General features: G+C 45.9%; 1 protein-coding gene across 1 annotated transcript in view; it reads right to left on the bottom strand.

Annotated features, from left to right (window-relative positions):
• Positions 1 to 20,657, bottom strand: part of LOC139264540 (ATP-binding cassette sub-family A member 13-like) — a 417,853-nt gene that overhangs the window by 270,642 nt on the left and 126,554 nt on the right. Inside the window, exon 16 of the mRNA XM_070881155.1 lies at positions 9,308 to 9,422. Coding sequence (XP_070737256.1) covers positions 9,308 to 9,422 — 115 coding nt within the window. The remainder of the gene's footprint in view (positions 1 to 9,307; positions 9,423 to 20,657) is intronic.

Raw genomic sequence — 20,657 nt, 5'->3', positions numbered from 1 at the left:
AGATGTTTTTTTTTTGACAATCCGGTAATTTCATAGGACTAGATTTTACACTTTTGTGCTTATCGCCCAAAAATGGGCATTATTTCCAGCGTGAGCGATAAAAATGGTTTTCAGATTGCCGGCTTCTCGCCCATTCCAAAGCACCTAGTCTCCATTTTTGAAATTCGGCATTACCGTGAGCGATATGAAATGGGAAATGGGCGGTAGCATTAAATCTCTCTGACCTTCTGCCGTAAAGTGTCGCCGTCCTTAACAATGGCATGGCAACACTCGATTCCCGCGATTCAGGAGGTCAAGGGTTATCATGACATGCGCAGAAGAGGAGACAGAGAGAGAGGGAGCTGAGAGGGACTGAAGACGTGTGTGGGTGTGGTGTGATTGCTTTGGGAGGAAGGAGGGAGAGTTTAGAGCTTTACAGCAAATAGGGAAACAAAAATTAGCTGTTGCCGAATTGGGCCTATAATGGAGGGAGCGGAGGAGGCTGACGCTGGCGAGAGCAGTGAATTGGGAGAGGAGCACATTGGAGGGTGCAAAATAGTGAGGAAGTTCTCAGACGAGGCAAATGCCTCCCTCCTGCAGGAGGTCGAGTTACGCTGGGGTGATTTGACCTAGGGAGAGCGTTAGAAGCCCAGCCCAAAGGCATACCAGAAGATATGCACCGAGATAGCAGAGGTGGTCTCATCGGTGACCTGCGAGGTGCGTGAGGGCAACCAATGCCGCAAACGATGAAACGACCTTGTGGGATCCGCAAGAGTAAGTATTACATTGATCTACATGTACTTATGTATTTATATAATTTGATTTCTAAGAGTCATGAGTGACTATCAGCAGATGTGAGGTCTTTCACTTTTACCGGGAATGTTTTACTCAAAGCCTACGGTCACAGCGCACGTCTTTAGGTAAAGAATGATAATTATCATAATAATCATGATTAGATCTGTCAGTTATGTGTTGTACCAGTCTCTGTGACAGTACCTAGCAATGATATCACGCAATGATCTCATGCCATGTCGTTACAGAAGAAGCTATCGACAATGAGGTCTGTGCAGAGGCGAACGGGTGGGGGGTCACCAGTCCCCAGTGACATCACTGAGATGGAGGAGCGGGTGCTCACACTCGTGGGGAAGCACCCCGGGACAGCCATGGAAGCATCTGCAGACCCTGAAGTCATGCCACGTGAGTAAAGCTTACATTATTGCGTGATGTAAAATCAATGGATGTCACACCCACTCATATCTGAACAACCATATATGATAGATGATTTCTAAAATTGTCACAAAAATAATGCTGGCCTAATGAAAATCATTGCAATGCTAATGTGTTGATGGTCATGAAATGTGATGTCTGTGATGATTTTGAGAGCGGTGCTGCTTTTGTCGTGCATTTGCGGTGTGTAGCGCTGGACTCACCTTGTGACCCACTTCTCCTCTAATTTGTATTTTGCAGCTCAGCCAGCAACATAGCCCCAGGCAAGACCACAGAGGCCAGAAGGTGGGGGCGCGGGGCCCGACTCTCCAGACTGTTATGCATGCAACACCTTGTAACCAGTAATGGGCGCTCACGCTGTCTGCATATAACTATGTAATTCGCCACAGGCCAGACACAGAGAACTGCGCTGATGCCCTCAGTCGGCTACCATTGCCCACCACCGGGGTGGAAATGGCACAGTCTGCAGACTTGCTCTTTGTGATGGATGCATTTGAAAATGAAAAGTCACCTGTTATGGCCCGCTAGATCAGGACCTGGACCAGCCAGGATCTTTTACTGTCCCTTATAAAAAACTGTGTCCTCCATGGGAGCTGGTCCAGCATCACAGCAGAGATGCATGAAGAGATCAAGCCATTCCAGCGGCGTAAAGACAAAATGTCCATACAGGCAGACTGTCTTTTGTGGGGTAATCGCATAGTTTTGCCGAAGAAAGGCAGGGAAACGTTCATACGCGACCTACACTGTACCAACCAGGCATAGTAATGTTGAAAGCTATAGCCAGATCCCATGTGTGGTGGCCCGGCATCGACTCAGATTTGAAGTCTTGCGTGTGCCAATGCAACACTTGCTCTCAACTGAGCAATGCACCCAGGGAGGCACCGTTAAGTTTGTGGTCATGGCCCTCCAAACCGTGGTCTAGGATCCATGTTGACTTCGCTGGCCCGTTTCTAGGCAAAATGTTTTTGGTTGTTGTGGATGCTTATTCAAAATGGATTGAGTGTGTAATAATGTCTGTAAGCACATCCACTGCCACCATCGAAAGCATATGAGCCATGCACGGCCTGCCGGATGTCCTTGTCAGCGATAATGAGCCGTGCTTCACAAGCGCTGAATTCAAGGAATTCATGACCTGCAATGGAATCAAGCTCGTCACATCTGCCCCATTCAAGCCTGCATCTAATGGCCAGGCAGAACGGGCAGTCCAAACCATCAAGCAAAGCTTGAAACAGGTGTCGGAAGGCTCCCTGCAGATCCGCCTGTCCCGAGTCCTACTCAGCTATCGCACAAGACCCCACTCGCTCACCGAGGTTCCCCCTGCCAAACTGCTCAGAAAAATGGCACTCAAAACAAGGCTCTCTCGAGTCCACCCTGATATCTATGATCCTGTCGAGGACAGGTGGCATCAATAAAGCATGTACCATGATCGCGCAAATTTGTCACGCGATATTGAAGTCAATGACCTTGTATTTGTACTCACTTATGAACATGGTCCCAAATGGCTTGCTGGCACTGTCCTAGCCAAAGAAGGGAGTAGCGTGTTTGAGGTCAAACTTGCAAATGGACTAACTTACAGAAAGCATTTGGACCAAACCAAACTGCGATTCATAGACAGCCACGAGCAACCTGAAGAGGACACCACCAACTTCGACCCTCCAACACACACACAAGTAGCAACCAACATCACGGTTGACCACGAAGCTGAACTCATCATCCCCAGCAGTCCAGCAAGGCCAGCTGCCCAGCAGCCCAGCGAAGGCCCAACCAACTCACCTGCACCTGTGTTTGTACCAAAACGATCAACTAGGGAGCAGAAAGCCCCAGATCGTCTCACCCTGTAAATAAGTGTATTTTTGACTTTGGGGGGGTGGGGGGGGCGGGTGGGGAGTGATGTTATGATGTGATGTTATCCCAGCATTCCTTGGGAGCACTGCATATAAGCAGGCCTCCCATGCTGTGCCAGCACTCTGGAGTCAGAATAAAGAGACTAAGGTCACACTTGCTCAAGTGTACAGTACTCAGTCACATTGCTTTATCTGAGACATAACATGGACGATCCTACATCTGGTGCTGCGGAGCCCCAATTCTCATCCGTCAATCGGCTGGGTCTGTTCTCTATGGATGAGAGTGTGGACTTCGAGGAACCTGCATCGCCACGCTCCAGAAACCATTCCACCCAAGGCCATCTAGTGGTCGTCTGGTCATTTCTGCCTCCACTCTGGAGGTACCGGCCTATAGCACCTCACCACAGGGCACTCCATTTGTCCCCAGGACGGCGCCGACCCCGCAGAGGCCTTGTGGACGCGGCAGGACTGCTCCATGAGCGCCACATGAGAGCGGAGAGATGGTACAGTTGTCCAGGAGGGCTGTAGACATTGGTGACCAGCTTATTGAAGCACTGTGGGGCATATCCTAACAGCTGGCCACCATGACTGAGTACGTTCCATGGATGGCAGAGGCCCTGGATGCGATAGCCAGAAACACTGCTGGTACAGGTCTCCCAGTGGTCCCAGAGAGCGGCACTCCACCCCTAGGTTCCGTACCACCACTGCGAATGACAGATGAGAGCAATGACCAAGATCCTGCTTCTGCATCAGAGAATGTTGCCCCCTCGGCACCCCCCACTCCCGTACCCATGCAACGACCGCATCTGCCTTCATCCCCCCAATGAGGCACCGCCTGAGGAGCTCCTCGGCCAGGCGCCATGGAGCGAGGAGGGGAAGGGGTAGAGGTGGGGAGAAGAAGGGGAGGGGGGAAGGAAATGAGATGCATGTCCACAGGTCATGGCTGTATTATATCTCCATCTGGGTGTGTGTAATTTGTTGTAGTGTATGGGGGAAGGGGACCACCCTCCTGCTTTGCCTTTGTATTCTGTGTTACTGGACATGTTGAACATTTGATTGATGTCAATGGTGGAAAAAGTGGGGTGTGGGCAGGGGTCGAGTGTTTTTGCCCGTGATACTTATGATTTCAGACCAATGTTGGTATAAAAAACATTTTTTTGAACATAACCTTGTTGCGCATTGTCTCAGATAGCTGGACCGTTACACACTGGTGGTTTCTTAACATGAAAGGATTAAATAAAACTTAACTTCATTCAATGTACACTTTAACTGGCAACAAGTTGATGGGCACCATTGATATCTGAGCTGCACACACACAGCAGTGTGTCAGTGTTGTCCCTCACAGCAACAGTCTTTCAGCAAATCGTTCAGCTATCAGCTCCTCATGCAAGAGACTTGCAGCCATGTAGGCACCACGGGCCCTTTCCTGTGGTCTGGAGGGGGTCATGAGCATGGTTGCACAGCCAGCCTGATTGTCTGGCCCTAGGTCAGCATTCAGCCCCTCGTCGTCCTCTTCCTCTTTCTCCTGAGGTGGAGCATCAGTCCCTTCTGACAATTCTTGGCCCCTCCTGATACCCAGATTGTGCAGCATAGAGCACACATCCATGAATTTACCTACTTGCTCAGGGTTGTATTGTAGCACCCCTCCTGAGTGGTCCAGACATCTGAAGTGCTGCTTCAGCACAGTTATTGTTTTCTGGACCACACTGCATGTGTTTCTGTGGCTCTGGTTGTATCGCTTCTCGGCCTCGGTATGGGTGTCATGCAGGGGGGGTCATCAGCCAGGTAGCTAGGTCATATCAGTTATCACCAAGCATCCAGCATTGTCCCTGTGGCTGACTCTTAACGATGTCAGAGATGTCATGTATCTTACATTATTATATATAACTGTATCCAAACATGCTATACATGACTGTAATAAGATATGACCTGTAACCACCAGCATACCTTACCACCAGGGGTGCACTTGCAAGAGACAGGTATATAAGGACAGGTCTCAGGCAAGTGTAGCATTCCAGAGCTGTGAAATAAAGGTGCAGGTCCAGAGTGACTTTGACTTCACTACATGCCTCATGTGAATCTGTACTGAGGGGACAGGACTTTACAAGAGACAGCACTCACACGCAGAATGTGAGCCTCATCGAAGGTGCCCGGACATTTGGCATTCACTGCCATTATGACCTGGTTGTGATCGACAACTAGTTGGACTGTCAGGGAGTGAAATCCTTTTCTGTTACGAAAACACTCCGGGTCCTGAGAAGTTGGCCGCATGGTGATGTAAGTGCACTGTATAGCTCCCTGCGCCCTGGGGAACATAGCAATGCAATAGAATGCTCCAGCCCTATCAGTCCGAGCCTTTGTGGTCATCCGGAAGCTGATAAAGTCCATCTTTCTCGCGTACAGGGCCTCCATGACCTGTCTAATGCAGGGCTGTGTGGCATGCTGAGACAGAGGGCAAATCTCGACCACGGAGGCCCGAAAGGAACCGGACGCGTAGAAAGATAGTGCCGCGGTGACCTTGCCCTGGACCGACATTGATGTCCTGATGGCAGGCTGCATATGTGGCCTGATGAGCTTGTATATTTCATTGATCATCACCTTGTGGAAGCACAGTCTCCGAAGGCAGGTGTGGTCGGACACGAGAGGTAAGACCTCTTCTCCCTGTAAGTGCGGGATGTGTATGGTCTGGCCCTCCTCCTCTTTTTGGCACGTTTTAAATTGTAGACATAATGATGTGCATCACACATGGAGCCATCTGCACTCTGCAACATCTGCGTATTAATCGATGCAGGCTGAGAAATGGCTGGTCCCATTGCAATGAAAGTATAATAGCGATTGATCAGAAACAATAATTTCCTTACTAAAATGCACCTAGAGTAAACCCCTAATAGTCCAGAGTCTGAAAATATGTCTGTTGAGATGGTCATTTCACCTGAGAAGAACTCCAGAATCAATGCAATCACCCCCGAAGTTGAAGCAGCCTTTTGAATGAAGTGACCTGCGATTTAAAAAATGGCAGCCACACCGCTGACTTTAGTTCAGAACAGTTCCACTTTTTCTGGGCGTTTTTCTGGGCGAGCGATATTGTGGGCGATATGTGTGCGAGGTGGTGAAAGTGACGCTGGGCGATCTCCTGGATGTTAGTTTCACCTAATGTGATCTTTACGACAAAAAAAAGTGGGCGGGCGGTATTATTGAATCTCGGCGTTAATTCCGTGCGGAAAGTAACGCTGGGCAATATTATGGGTGTTGATTTCACCCATTCTAATGATTCCGCCCCAAAAAAGTGGGCGGGCGGTATTATTTTTTCCCGGCGGTACGCACATGGGGAAAGTAATGCTCGGCAATAAGTCTCTGAAAAATGCCTGTCAGTTTCCATTTTGTCGCTAAATGGGCGATATTTGGGAGTTATACGTCATTTCAGCGATAAAATGGACATTAATTGGGCGTTAAGCATGCAAAAAACAAGGAAACTCTAGCCCGTGGTCTGATTCTAGCTTTTTATTAAAATTTTAATTCCACAGCTGGAGAGTCTAGAACTAAGGGTCATAGTCTCAGGACCTTCCCAGCTTTTAAAAGTTACTGTTCCCAAACGAGGCGAGATGAATTTTGTCCCCTTTGGTCTTGAAATTATGTTGTGGAACAATTACATCCAAATATTTAATGCATTCAACTGAAATTCTTCACCCTGTCGGGTTCCCTCAGAATCTTATATGTTTCAGTAAGTAGTGACAGAAACTTATTTTATATCCTATTATATCATAGTGTAATTTCAAGGTCTTGATTTTAAGGTAGGTAATTGATTGGGAGGTAGGAGACAGAAAATAGGGATAATGGCAGGATGTGACTAGTGGTGTCCCCCAGGGATCTGTACTGGAGCCTCAGCTGTTCACTATATTTATGATTAGATGAAGGAATAAAGAGCTGTATATCCAAGTTTTCTAATGGCACTAAGTTAGGTGGCACAGTAAATAGTGCAGATGGGAACAAAAAGTTGCAAACAACAACTTACATTTATATAGCATATTTAACAGAGCAGAATGTCCCAAGGCAGTTAACAAGAGCAATACAATAAAAACACTTTTGACATTATTGACAGAATGAGATAGCAGGACAGACGACTAAAAGCTTAGTCAAAGAGGTAGGTTTTGAGGAGTATCTTAAATGAGGAGAGAGAGGTAGAGAGGCGGAGAGGTTCAGGGAGGGAATTCCAGAGCTTAGGGCCCAGGCAGCTGAAAGCACGGCTGCCAATGATGGAACAATTTCAATCGGGTATATGCAAGAGGCCAGAACTGAAAGAGCAGAGATCTCATAGTTCTGGAAGAGGCTAGAGAGATAGGGAGAGATAGGGAGAGAAAGGGAGGTGTGCAGCCATAGTTTGCTGATGATTCAAAGATGGCTGGGAAAGCAAGTTGTGAGGAGGACACAAAAAATCTGCAAAGGGATATAGACAGGCTAAGTGAGTGGGCAAACATTTGGCAGATGGAGTATAATGTGGAAAAATGTGAGGTTATCCACTTTGGCAGGAAAAATAAAAAAACAAATTATTATTTAAATGGAGAGAAATTGCAAATTGCTGCAGTACAGAGAGACCTTGTGCACAAAACACAAAAAGTAAGTATGTAGGTGCAGCAAGTAATCAGGAAGGCAAATTGAACATTGACCTTTATTGCAAAGGGGATAGAGTATAAAAACAGAGAAGTCCTGCTAAACTGTACAGGGTATGGTGAGGCCTTACCTGGAGTACAGTGTACAGTTTTGGTCTCCTTATTTAAGGAGGGATGTACTCGCATTGGAGGAAGTTCAGAGAAGGTTCACGAGGTTGATTCCTGAGATGAAGGGGTTGACTTATGAAGAAAGGTTGAGCAGGTTGGGCCTATACTCATTAAAGTTTAGAAGAATGAGAGGTGACCTTGTTGAAATGTCTAAGATTCTGAGGGGGCTCAACAAGGTCGATGCAGAGAGGATGTTTCCCCTCGTGGGGAAGTCTAGAACTAGGGGGTATAGTTTCAGAATAAGGGGACACCCATTTAGAACTGAGATGAGGAGGAATTTCTTCTCTGAGGGCCGGAAATCTGTGGAATTCTCTGCCCGAGAGCTGTGAAGGTTGGGTCATTGAATATATTTAAGGTGGAGATAGACAGCTTTTTGAGCAATATGGGAGTCAAGGGTTATGGGGAGTGGGCAGGGAAGTGGAGCTGAGCCCAAGATCAGATCAGCCATGATCTTATTAAATGGCGGAGCAGGCTCGAGAGGCTAAATGACTTACTCCTGCTCCTATTTCTTAAGTTCTTATAGAGGGATTTTAAAATTGAGGTGTTGTTGGACTGGGAGCCAGTGAAGATCAGCAAAGGGATATTGGTGGGCAAAATTGTGTCAGATGGAGTTCAACATGGGGAAATGCAAAGTCGTCCACTTTGTCCTAAGGAAGATAGATCAGAGTATTTTCTAAATAGCGAGAAGCTAGAAACTGCAGAGTAGCAGAAAGATTTAGGTGTCCACGTACAGAGATCACTAAAAGCTAGTGGACAGCTACTAAAAATAATTTAAAAGGCTAATGGAGTGTTACCCTTCATCTCAAGGGGGCTGGAATACAAAGGGGTGAAAGTTATGCTACAAATGTATAAAGCTCTGATTAGACTGGAGTACGATGTTTAGTTCTGAGCACTGCATCTCAGGAAGGGTCTGTTGACCTTGGAGCGAGTGCAGAATAATACCGGGCCTGAAAGAGTTAAATTATGAGTAAAGGTTGCAGACTAGGATAATATTCCCTGGAGTATAGACATTAACAGATGATTATAATTGAGGTGTTTAAGACGATTAAATGATTTGATAGGGTGGTTAGAGAGAAACTATTTCCTTTGGTGGGAGGTCCAGAACAAGGGGGCATAACCTTAAAATTAGAGCTTGGCCTTTTGGAAGTGATGACAGGAAGCACTTATTCACACAAAGTGTAGTGGAAATCTGGAAGTCTCTCCCTCAAAAAGCTGTTGAGGCTGAGATTTATAGATTTTTGTTCGGCAAGGGTATAAAAGGATATGGAACCAAGGCGGGTAAATGGAGTTAAGATATAGATCACCCATGATCTAATTTAATGGCAGAACAGTTTTAAGGGGCTAAATGGCCGACTCCTGTTCCTACGTTCCAATGACAATGAAAGCACAAAAATATACATTTACTGAAATAGATTATATTCCAATTATATAGCTACCATTTCAGAAGTTATTTGTGGTATCAATCTTGGTAGATTAACTTACCGCTTCCTCAATGTATCAGAATCACTGCCAGCATTCTGCACAAATATCAGAGTCTCATTAAACAGATTTCTCCAGTTGATCTCCCCTTTGACACAATTAGATCCTGAAAAATTACCTGTAAAGAATAAGAAAATAACTCATTTAATTTTTTTAATAAAAAAAGTCACATTCAAAAAAGTTTCAATTTCTCTCATTAACTTTGTAACAAACCAAACTGTCACATCAACACCAGTCATTTACCATAGGTCTACATGTTGGCAAGTGCTAATTTATTTGTGAATGTGACCCATTCAGTTTTCATTGGTGAGCACCAGGCAGGATAGAAGAGTAAATCCCACTTCTATTGGACACAGGAACATTTCTCAGTATTTAAAATTTGAAGTTTGACAAAAGCAGTCATTTTGTTACCTTCTACATAATCAATGCATTCAGATGCTCCCATGTGTTATCTGATAATAGGGAGCCACTGTTAACTGGATGAAATTAACATTAAAGGGACATTATGCCCTCAAAATAGGGTAGTGGACTTACTGTCCAGTTTATGCCAAGGCTCTGGCCACTGGCATTTGTAAAGGGGCATTCCCATAGGCAGCCACATTCCTCTTTATTATGCAAATTGGTGTCCTATGACATAGTTAGGCCCCCAATTGCAATTTTCAAGAAATGAGGCCTCAGTTTCAAAATAGCGTGAGCCTTCTGCCGGCAGGAATGAGCAGGCGACTGACCGAAAGTTATAATTTTTGCTATGTATTTTATGATGTTCAGATCTCTGCCATCTAAATTGATTGAACTAATTCCTCATCAGAAGATTGTGAGCTCAGCTCTCAGGACTGCCTGAAACTTGTAGTTAGCTGCCCCTGCTGGTTTAGCTTACGAACATACAAACAATGACCGACAGGTAAAGACCATCTGGTCCACTGAGTCTGTCACACACAATTGCGATACCTTGTGTATCACAACATATACACTCCACCCCACCCCAAACCATGTGATCTCCTGGGAGAGGCAAAAAAAACAGATTAAAAATAACAGGCCAAATTGGCGGAAAAAAACTGGGAAATTTCTCTTCGACCTATCTAGGCGATCGAAACTAGTCCAGCAGGTCACTCTGGCCATTAAATTCCCTGCAGTACCTACTTTCTGTAAGAGGTGATGTCCGCTGCAGCCAGAAACAAATCCAGCTTTCGTTTGAAGGAATTCAGTGAGTCTGCATCCACCACATGAAACGACAGCTTGTTCCAGAGGTCTACTATTCTCTGGGGAAAAAAACACTTCCTGACGTCTAACCTAGATCTAGCCTCATACAACTTAAATTTGTGCCCCCTGGTCCTGCCTAACCTATTTAATTGAAATAAACTGTCAGCTGGAAGACTGTCTATTCCCTTCATTACCTTATAAACCTCAATCATATCCCACTAAATCGATGCTGTTCTAAGAGTCCAAACTCTTTTAACTTATCTTGATAACTAAGATGCTTTAGACTTGGAATGAGTCAAGTGGTCCTCTTCTGCATCCTTTCCAAAGCCTCAATATCACCCACCATGTGAGGGGACCAAAACTGGACACAGTATTCTATATTGACCATATTCTTCTATTACATTGGACATTGGATGACATGGTAGTAAGGGGTTTAACTTCTAAGGATGGAAAGACAGGCACAAAAAGGTTCCAATAAAGGGTTGCACACAAAACAATAATCCATTGATCCTTTCTCAGATGTTGTCATACCATTTATTTCCAGAATGTTCTGTTTTTATTTTTTGCAGCCTGCACTTCCTATTGACCAGTCACAGAACTGTATTGAGAAAGGCTGAACAACCAGCTGCCCTACACTAAGTTGGTAGGAGAAAGATTGGTGATAATTTGAAGTGAAATAATGAGGAGGGGGATAAAAAGAAACTAGATGTGAAAATCTGGCCATTTTTAACTGGATCGACAAGTCAACAGGCCACAATGGGCTAAATCTTCCTGGAAAAATAACGGCAAGTTCATTATTGATGCATAAATCGGCCAGCAAGTTCAGGCGAAGAAGAGATACACTGTGAGTTGCGAATCTCCATAACTTGCTGGTCCATTTATGCATTCCATCGTTTGCCTCACGCAACCCACAACTCATAAGAACATAACATAAGAACATAAGAATTAGGAAGAGGAGTAGGCCATCTAGCCCCTCGAGCCTGCTCCGCCATTCAACAAGATCATGGCTGATCTGGCCGTGGACTCAGCTCCACTTACCCACCCGCTCCCCGTAACCCTTAATTCCCTTATTGGTTAAAAATCTATCTATCTGTGATTTGAATACATTCAATGAGCTAGCCTCAACTGCTTCCTTGGGCAGAGAATTCCACAGATTCACAACCCTCTGGGAGAAGAAATTCCTTCTCAACTCGGTTTTAAATTGTCTCCCCTGTATTTTGAGGCTGTGCCCCCTAGTTCTAGTCTCCCCGACCAGTGGAAACAACCTCTCTGCCTCTATCTTGTCTATCCCTTTCATTATTTTAAATGTTTCTATAAGATCACCCCTCATTCTTCTGAACTCCAACGAGTAAAGACCCAGTCTACTCAATCTATCATCATAAGGTAACCCCCTCATCTCCGGAAACAGCCTAGTGAATCGTCTCTGTACCCCTTCCAAAGCTAGTATATCCTTCCTTAAGTAAGGTGACCAAAACTGCACACAGTACTCCAGGTGCGGCCTCACCAATACCCTGTACAGTTGCAGCAGGACCTCCCTGCTTTTGTACTCCATCCCTCTCGCAATGAAGGCCAACATTCCATTCGCCTTCCTGATTACCTGCTGCACCTGCAAACTAACTTTTTGGGGTTTATGCACAAGGACCCCCAGGTCCCTCTGCACCGCAGCATGTTGTAATTTCTCCCCATTCAAATAATATTCCCTTGCTCGAACTGCTGCTCCTCCTCCGACGTTGGGCCTTTATAGGCCTCACCACGCACCGCAGACTCGTGCTGCCCACCCTTAAGCTCCCTGTTATTTTTAAGAACTTGTTGAATTTTCACATCAATTGCACATTAAATTTGCCACACAGAAAGCTCCTACATAACAGCATAAGTACCCTTTCATCAACGTAATAATGGTTCATGCAATGCCAATCAACTTCTTCAGCCCAGAAAGGGATCAATTTAAACTGCTGAGTCTCAATCATGCAGATAGTAATTTCTTATTAGAGATTTTAAACCATTTTTCTTACTTTTCCTTTCTATCTCTTTTTTCTCTCTTAATCCAATCTTTCTTTCCCTCTCTTTATTTCTCTTTCCAAAGCAGATTTGACTCTAATTCACCCATTCTAATTCATGTTTGATCTCTGTAGTTCCTCTATTTCTTTCTCAATCCTTCAATTTCATTGGTTAGTGGCAAAATTGGCCTCATCTGTGCATCAAGGGGGTGCTAACAGGGTGCAAATCAGTTTTTGCCAGGCGATCGCTCCCAGTAAAATTGGCCTGGGTTTTTTTCAAGGCACTACCAGGTACCGCCCTGCCCCTGCTGGTAGCACCCCGCTCAGGTGCGCCTGGCAGTGATGTAATCGCCGTGCGCACCGCCTCGTTACCGACCACCCCCCCACCTCCCGCATAAATTCAGCCTGTTCCCCTCGGGTACCGCCTGCTGCTGACAATGACAGCTTCAGCTGTCAAGTTGCAGGCGGGAGGTGGCTGCAGAAGCGCTATTTAAAGGCGCCATCTTGTCAAAAACTTTTCTGTCTGCTATTATTATTTCCAGTTTGCTGACAGATAGGCAGAATGCCTGTTGCAAGGATTGCAGTGGTTTTCACCTCAAGGACTGTGCTGGCTCTTAAACATTGTTTTGTTTAATTCAGGGCAGATTTGACTCTACAACATTTATCTGGCTTCATGGGGGCTGTGTTGGCACTCGACCTCCTGGTGTGACAATACCGTCGGAGGTTACTCAGGCAGAGACAAAGGCACTGTAGTGTATGTAGGCACCTTTAGCAATAACACCACAAGGCAGGGTATGATACTTAAACTGTGTAGGCTGTAGTTGTTTATTTGCAGCTCCTCGAGTGAGGACACCAAGCTGTAAGCTTCCGTTTATACTGGGTTACCACAAGTGTGCAGGTAACCCTTAGGTCTCCAGCAGCAGCACCCTCTGGTGTACAGGTAAGGTGTGTACAGTGTAGAAACATAGAAACATAGAAAATAGGTGCAGGAGTAGGCCATTCGGCCCTTCGAGCCTGCACCGCCATTCAATGAGTTCATGGCTGAACATGCAACTTCAGTACCCCATTCCTGCTTTCTCTCCATACCCCTTGATCCCCCTAGTAGTAAGGACTTCATCCAACTCCTTTTTGAATATATTTAGTGAATTGGCCTCAACAACTTTCTGTGGTAGAGAATTCCACAGGTTCACCACTCTCTGGGTGAAGAAGTTTCTCCTCATCTCGGTCCTAAATGGCTTACCCCTTATCCTTAGACTGTGACCCCTGGTTCTGGACTTCCCCAACATTGGGAACATTCTTCCTGCATCTAACCTGTCTAAATCCGTCAGAATTTTAAACGTTTCTATGAGGTGCCCTCTCATTCTTCTGAACTCCAGTGAATACAAGCCCAGTTGATACAGTCTTTCTTGATAGGTCAGTCCCATCATCCCGGGAATCAGTCTGGTGAACCTTCACTGCACTCACTCAATAGCAAGAATGTCCTTCCTCAAGTTAGGAGACCAAAACTGTACACAATACTCCAGGTGTGGCCTCACCAAGGCCCTGTACAACTGTAGCAACACCTCCCTGCCCCTGTACTCAAATCCCCTCGCTATGAAGGCCAACATGCCATTTGCCTTCTTCACCGCCTGCTGTACCTGCATGCCAACTTTCAACGACTGATGTACCATAACACCCAGGTCTCGTCGCACATTCCCTTTTCCTAATCTGCCGCCATTTAGATAATATTCTGCCTTCGTGTTTTTGCCACCGAAGTGGACAACCTCACATTTATCCACATTATACTGCATCTGCCATGCATTTGCCCACTCACCTAACCTGTCAAGTCACCCTGCAGCCTCTTAGTGTCCTCCTCACAGCTCACACCGCCAGCCAGTTTAGTGTCATCTGCAAACTTGGAGATATTATACTCAATTCCTTCATCCAAATCATTAATTATATTGTAAATATCTGGGGTCCCAGCACTGAGCCCTGCGGCACCCCACTTGTCACTGCCTGCCATTCTGAAAAGGACCCGTTTATCCCGATTCTCTGCTTCCTGTCTGCCAACCAGTTTTCTATCCACATCAATACATTACCCCCAATACCATGTGCTTTAATTTTGCACACCAATCTCGTGTGGGACCTTGTCAAAAGCCTTTGAAAGTCCAAATACACCACACCGACTGGTTCTCCCTTGTCCACTCTACTAGTTACATCCTCAAAAAATTCCAGAAAATTTGTCAAGCATGATTTCCCTTTCATAAATCAATGTTGACTTGGACCGATCCTGTCACTGCTTTCCAAATCATCTTTAATAATTGATTCCAACATTTTCCCCACTACTGATGTCAGGCTGACCAGTCTATAATTACCCGTTTTCTCTCTCCCTCCTTTTTTAAAAAGTGGTGTTACATTAGCTACCCTCCAGTCGATAGGAACTGATCCAGAGTTGATAGACTGTTGGAAAATGATCACCAATGCATCTACTATTTTATGGCCACTTCCTTAAGTACTCTGGGATGCAGACTATCAGGCCCCGGTGATTTATCGGCCTTCAATCCCATCAATTTCCCGAACACAATTTCCCACCTATAAGGATATCCTTCAGTTCCTCCTTCTCACTAGACCCTCGGTCCTCTGGTACTTCTGGAAGGTTATTTGTGTCTTCCTTTGTGAATCAAAGTATTTGTTCAACGCCATTTCTTTGTTCCCCATTATAAATTCACCTGAATCTGACTGCAAGGGACCTATGTTTGTCTTCACTAATCTTTTTCTCTTCACATATCTATAGAAGCTTTTGCAGTCAGTTTTTATGTTCCCTGCAAGCTTCCTCTCATACTCTATTTCCCCCCTCCTAATTAAATCCTTTGTCCTCCTCTGCTGAATTTTAAATTTTTCCCAGTCCTCAGGTTTGGTGCTTTTTCTGGCCAATTTATATGCCTCTATCCTTAATTTCCCTTGTTAGCCACGGTTGAGCCACCTTCCCCATTTTATTTTTACTCCAGACAGGGATGTATAATTGTTGAAGTTCATCCATGTGATCTTTAAATGTTTGTCATTGCCTATCCACTGTCAACCCTTTAAGTATCATTTGCCAATCTATGTTAGCCAATTCACGCCTCATACCATCGAAGTTACCTTTCCTTAAGTTCAGGATCCTAGTCTCTGAATTAACTGTGTCACTCTCCATCTTAATAAAGAATTCTACCATATTATGGTCACTCTTCCCCAAGGGGCCTCACACAAGATTGCTAATTAGTCCTTTCTCATTACACATCAGCCAGTCTAGGATGGCCAGCGCTCTAGTTGGTTCCTCAAAATATTGGTCCAGAAAACCAGCCCTAATATTCAGTGTTGCAGACATCACACAACAAATAAGCATGCATATATAACAACACTGCCCCCTAAGCATTTTTAATATCCTTATTGTCATGACCTGGGGAGGTGATCAGTAGTGGGCTATGGGAGGTTGTGATGACAGTTGTGTGGGTGCCAGGTGTGATCCTTGTACTTGAGGCTGGCCTCATACATTCCCCACCCTCCCCCCCCACACACACAGACCATGTGGGTGCCACTGTTGTGGGATCCCTGAGGGGGGTAGCCAAAGCAGCAGTGGGTAGGGTGCATACTCTGTGATGTGGGTAATAGTGTGATGGTTGGAAGGGCCACAGGACTGGGTGGGCTCCTTGTCCTCCAATTGGGATGAAGGTCAGCTCATCCCAGGGCTTGCCAGGGAAGCTGGAGGGTATTGGCCTCTCACTCCTGGTGTTGGCCCTGGTGGCCGGGGGGGGCGGGGGGGTAGGGCTCGTCTGGTGCAGGTTGCCAGTGATGGTGGCTGTGCTGCCCATTGACCACTGTCCCTCTAGTGGGTCTGCTCCCACTGAGTGTGTGTTTGCCCTTCCAGGGGCATCTCATTTGTTCCAAAGGTCCAGGCTACATGGTCTGGTAGCCAGCTGGATCTGGGGGTCTCCCACAGGGGGATTCCTCTAGCATTTGCATGGTCCCTGTAGAACCCAATATCCTTTAGCAGTGTCCTACCTGTATACATGACACCTTGCCTCTGATCACACATAGTTGAGCCTACATTATAAGTTACAGCATTTGCATCACTCTTGGCTATCGTGGTCTCACTGGACATGGTTACATTAGGCATTTCGAACTCTCTTTCATAATCATCAAACATAACAAGCTTGTTCTTAACCTTACTTTAGATAAGCCTCTATAGATATGTGAAGAGAAAAAGATTAGTGAAGACAAACGTAGGTACCTTGCAGTCAGAATCAGGTGAATTTATAATGGGGAACAAAGAAATGGCAGACCAATTGAACAAATACTTTGGTTCTGTCTTCACGACGGAAGACACAAATAACCTTCCGGAAATATTAGGGGACCGAGGGTCGAGCGAGAAAGAGGAACTGAAGGAAATCATTATTAGTCAGGAAATTGTGTTAGGGAAATTGATGGGATTCAAGGCCGATAAATCCCTAGGGCCTGATAGTCTGTATCCCAGAGTATTAAGGAAGTGGCCCTAGAAATAGTGGATACATTGGTAAGCATTTTCAAACAGTCTATCGACTCTAGATCAATTTCTATGGATTGGAGGGTAGTTAATGGTACACCACTTTTTAAAAAAGGAGGGAGAGAGAAAACAGGGAATTATAAACTGGTTAGCCCGACATCAGTAGTGGGGAAAATGTTGGAATCAATTATTAAAGATGAAATAGCAGCGCATTTGGAAAGCAGTGACAGGATCGGTCCAAGTCAGCATGGATTTATGAAAGGGAAATCCTGCTTGACAAATCTGCTGGAAATTTTTGAGGATGTAACTAGTAGAGTGGACAAGGGAGAACCAGTGAATGTGGTGTATTTGGACTTTCAAAAGACTTTTGACAAGGTTCCGCCCAAGAGATTGGTGCGCAAAATTAAAGCACATGGTATTGGGGGTAATGTATTGACGTGGATAGAGAACTGGCAGACAGGAAGCAGAGAGTCGGGATAAACGGGTCCTTTTCAGAATGGCAGGCAGTAACTAGTGGGGTGCCACAGAGCTCAGTGCTGGGACCCCAACTATTTACAATATACATTCATGATTTGGATGAAGGAATTGAGTGTAATATCTCTAAGTTTGCAGATGACACTAAGCTGGTTGGTGGTGTGTGCTGTGAGGAGGATGCTAAGAGGCTGCAAGGTGACTTGGAGTTAGGTGAGTGGGCAAATATATGGCAGATGCAGTATAATGTGGATAAATGTGAGGTTATCCACTTTGATGGCAAAAACATGAAGGCAGAATATTATCTGAATGGCGGCAGATTAGGAAAAGGGGAGGTGCAATGAGACCTGGGTGTCATGGTACATCAGTCATTGAAGGCTGGTATGCAGCTACAGCAGGCGGTGAAGAAGGCAAATGGTATGTTGGCCTTCATATCTAGAGGATTTGAGTATAGGAGCAGGGAGGTCTTACTGCAGTTGTACAGGGCCTTGGTGAGGCCTCACCTGGAATATTGTGTTCAGTTTTAGTCTCCTAATCTGAGGAAGGACATTCTTGCTATTGAGGGAGTGCAGTGAAGGTTCACCAGACTGATTCCCGGGATGGCAGGACTGACATATGAGGAGAAATTGGATCGACTGGGCCTGTATTCACTGGAGTTTAGAAGAATGAGAGGGGATCTCATAGAAACATATAAAATTCTGATGGGACTGGAGAGGTTAGATGCAGGAAGAATGTTCCCGATGTTGGGGAAGTCCAGAACCAGGGGTCACAGTCTAAGGATAAGGGGTAAGCCATTTAGAACTGAGATGAGGAGAAACTTCTTCACTCAGAGTTGTTAACCTGTGGAATTTTCTACCGCAGAGAGTTGTTGATGCCAGTTCGTTAGATATATCCCTTACAGCTAAAGGGATCAAGGGGTATGGAGAGAAAGCAGGAATGAGGTACTGAAGTTGCATGATCAGCCATGATCTTATTGAATGGTGGTGCAGGCTCAAAGGGCCGAATGGCCTACTCCGGCATGTATTTTCTATGTTTCTATGTGTCTTACTTACACAAGCATTCATCTCATTAATCACATTAGTTACACCAGTATCGCAATTCATGTTTACATTATCATGCTTGCACCCTTTTATTGCATCTTTAGCTTTAAAGTCCTTGTCCTCATTTCGTTGAAATTGTCCCTTTAAATGTTTTGGGTTACCGGTCTCCTTTAAGGGAGCATTCCAATCCGATTGGCCGCTTGGTGCCATGTGTCGCTCCTCCAATGCTGCCCCTTGTAGTCTGGCTGCGGCCATTTTGTTTGCAGGTTCTTCTCCTCGTGGTGCGGCCGCCATCTTCTGGCTCTCCTCCAGGTTGGTGATGTTGGTCTTTTCTTCCTCAGGTTTGGCCCTGGACGTTGGGAATCCACTTCCTTCGACAATGTTCACCTCTTGGAGTCCTGCCCTGGCCCAGAAGGTGAATTTTTCGGTCGTGGAGATTTTGCCGCGATGTTGTGGAGTTGTCACCGCGTAGTCAAGCTGGACGGTGGGATCTCTGGATGTAGCGATGGATCCATGTTTGATGTCAATTGCTGGAGCCCAGAGGCCGTCGCCACTTCTACCGACTTTGACCGGGTTCATCCAATTCCTTCCCAGCAGTGTGGCACCATCGGCGGCAATGATCCACAGGGGGAGTTTGTTCAACACACCTGGATGTCCATACTGCCGATGACCGGGATTTTACCTTTGGTGTAGGTGAGCAGCTTCACTTGTACAGGATGCAGTTTTGATCGATTGGTGGGATTTATCCACATTTTTTCAAAGGTCGTTTGGCTCATCACAGACTGGCTCGCCCCTGTGTCGATCTCCATAGAAACTCGGACCCTGTCGATGTCAACTTCCATCGTCCACGGAGAACTTTCGGTGGAGCAGGTATAAACTCCATACTCTTCTTCCAGGGGTTGAGCAACTTCACCTTCATCTGTGTCGGAGCCCCGGTGATCAGCCAACTCATCAGAGACGCGGTGAGTACAGCTTTTTCTGCACATTCTTTAAAGGTGTCCTTTCTCTTTTCAGCCTTTGCATGCATAGTCTTTGTAACGGCACTGGTGGGCCCTGTGGTTTCCCCCACAGTGCCAGCACGGGGCCATCCGGTTTGCCCCATGTGGCGGACTCAGGGTTGCTGGACTCGGGGCAGCATTTCTGCCTTTAGAAGTATCCATGCGGTGCACTGCATTCGCCGGTTTAGAGTCCTGGGTCAGTATTCGCCTGGAGTCGCTGGCCGAAACCATGTCGGCCTGGCTCATTTGAATTGATTTCTGCAGGGTGACTGTGATGTCGGCAGAGAGCAATTTGTGCAGGAGGCCCTCGTGGCCGATTTCAATGACAAATATGTCCCTTAGTGCTTCATTTAGGTGATCTCCAAAATCACATAGTGCAGCCAGTCTTCTTAAATGTGCAGCATACTTAGTAATTTCTTGACCTTCGGGTCGCCGGTAAGTGTAGAACCAGTGCTGGCTATGAGGATGCTTTCTTTTGGTTTTAATTGCTTCTGTATAAGTGTTACAAGTTCCTCATGGCTTTTGGTGGTTGTCTTTGCTGGGGCTAGCTGTCATGTATTTAACTGTCATTGAACGCATGTATAAACTGACTAGTTGTACACTGTTAGAACATTGACTACTAGGTGGTGAACTTGTGGGAGACACTCCTAACCTGGTCTTTCAGGTATAAAAGGGGAAGCTCCACCCACCTTCATCACTTCAGTGCTGGAATAAAAGTTACTGGTCACAGAGTGACCTTCTCTCAAGTATGGGCCTCGTGTGTATTTGTACTGTATAGTAAGGACATATCATTGGCGACGAGAAACTGGGATTTAAACCACGTGAGCATGGCCACTAGCAGCACAGATGAGAGGTACTGTGTTGGTGATGATTGGGGCGACTTTAATGAGAGACTACAGCAAAGTTTCATCACTAAGGAATGACTGGGACAGGATTCGGCCGACAAATGCAGGGCTCATCTCCTGATGGTTTGTGGGTCCAGGACAGACTCCCTGATGAAGGACCTTCTAGCGCCAGAGAAGCCGGCGGACAAGACTTTTGAAGAGCTCAGCAAGTTGATCGGGGAACACTTTAAACCGGCGAGCAGCATGCACATGGCGAGACACCGTTTTTTTTACGCACCGGCGGCGAGAAGGGCAAAGCGTT

This window comes from Pristiophorus japonicus, chromosome 5, assembly GCF_044704955.1.
Source record: "Pristiophorus japonicus isolate sPriJap1 chromosome 5, sPriJap1.hap1, whole genome shotgun sequence".
In the NCBI taxonomy this organism is placed as follows: Eukaryota; Metazoa; Chordata; class Chondrichthyes; family Pristiophoridae; genus Pristiophorus; species Pristiophorus japonicus.
This window is presented reverse-complemented; position numbering and strand designations above follow the sequence as displayed.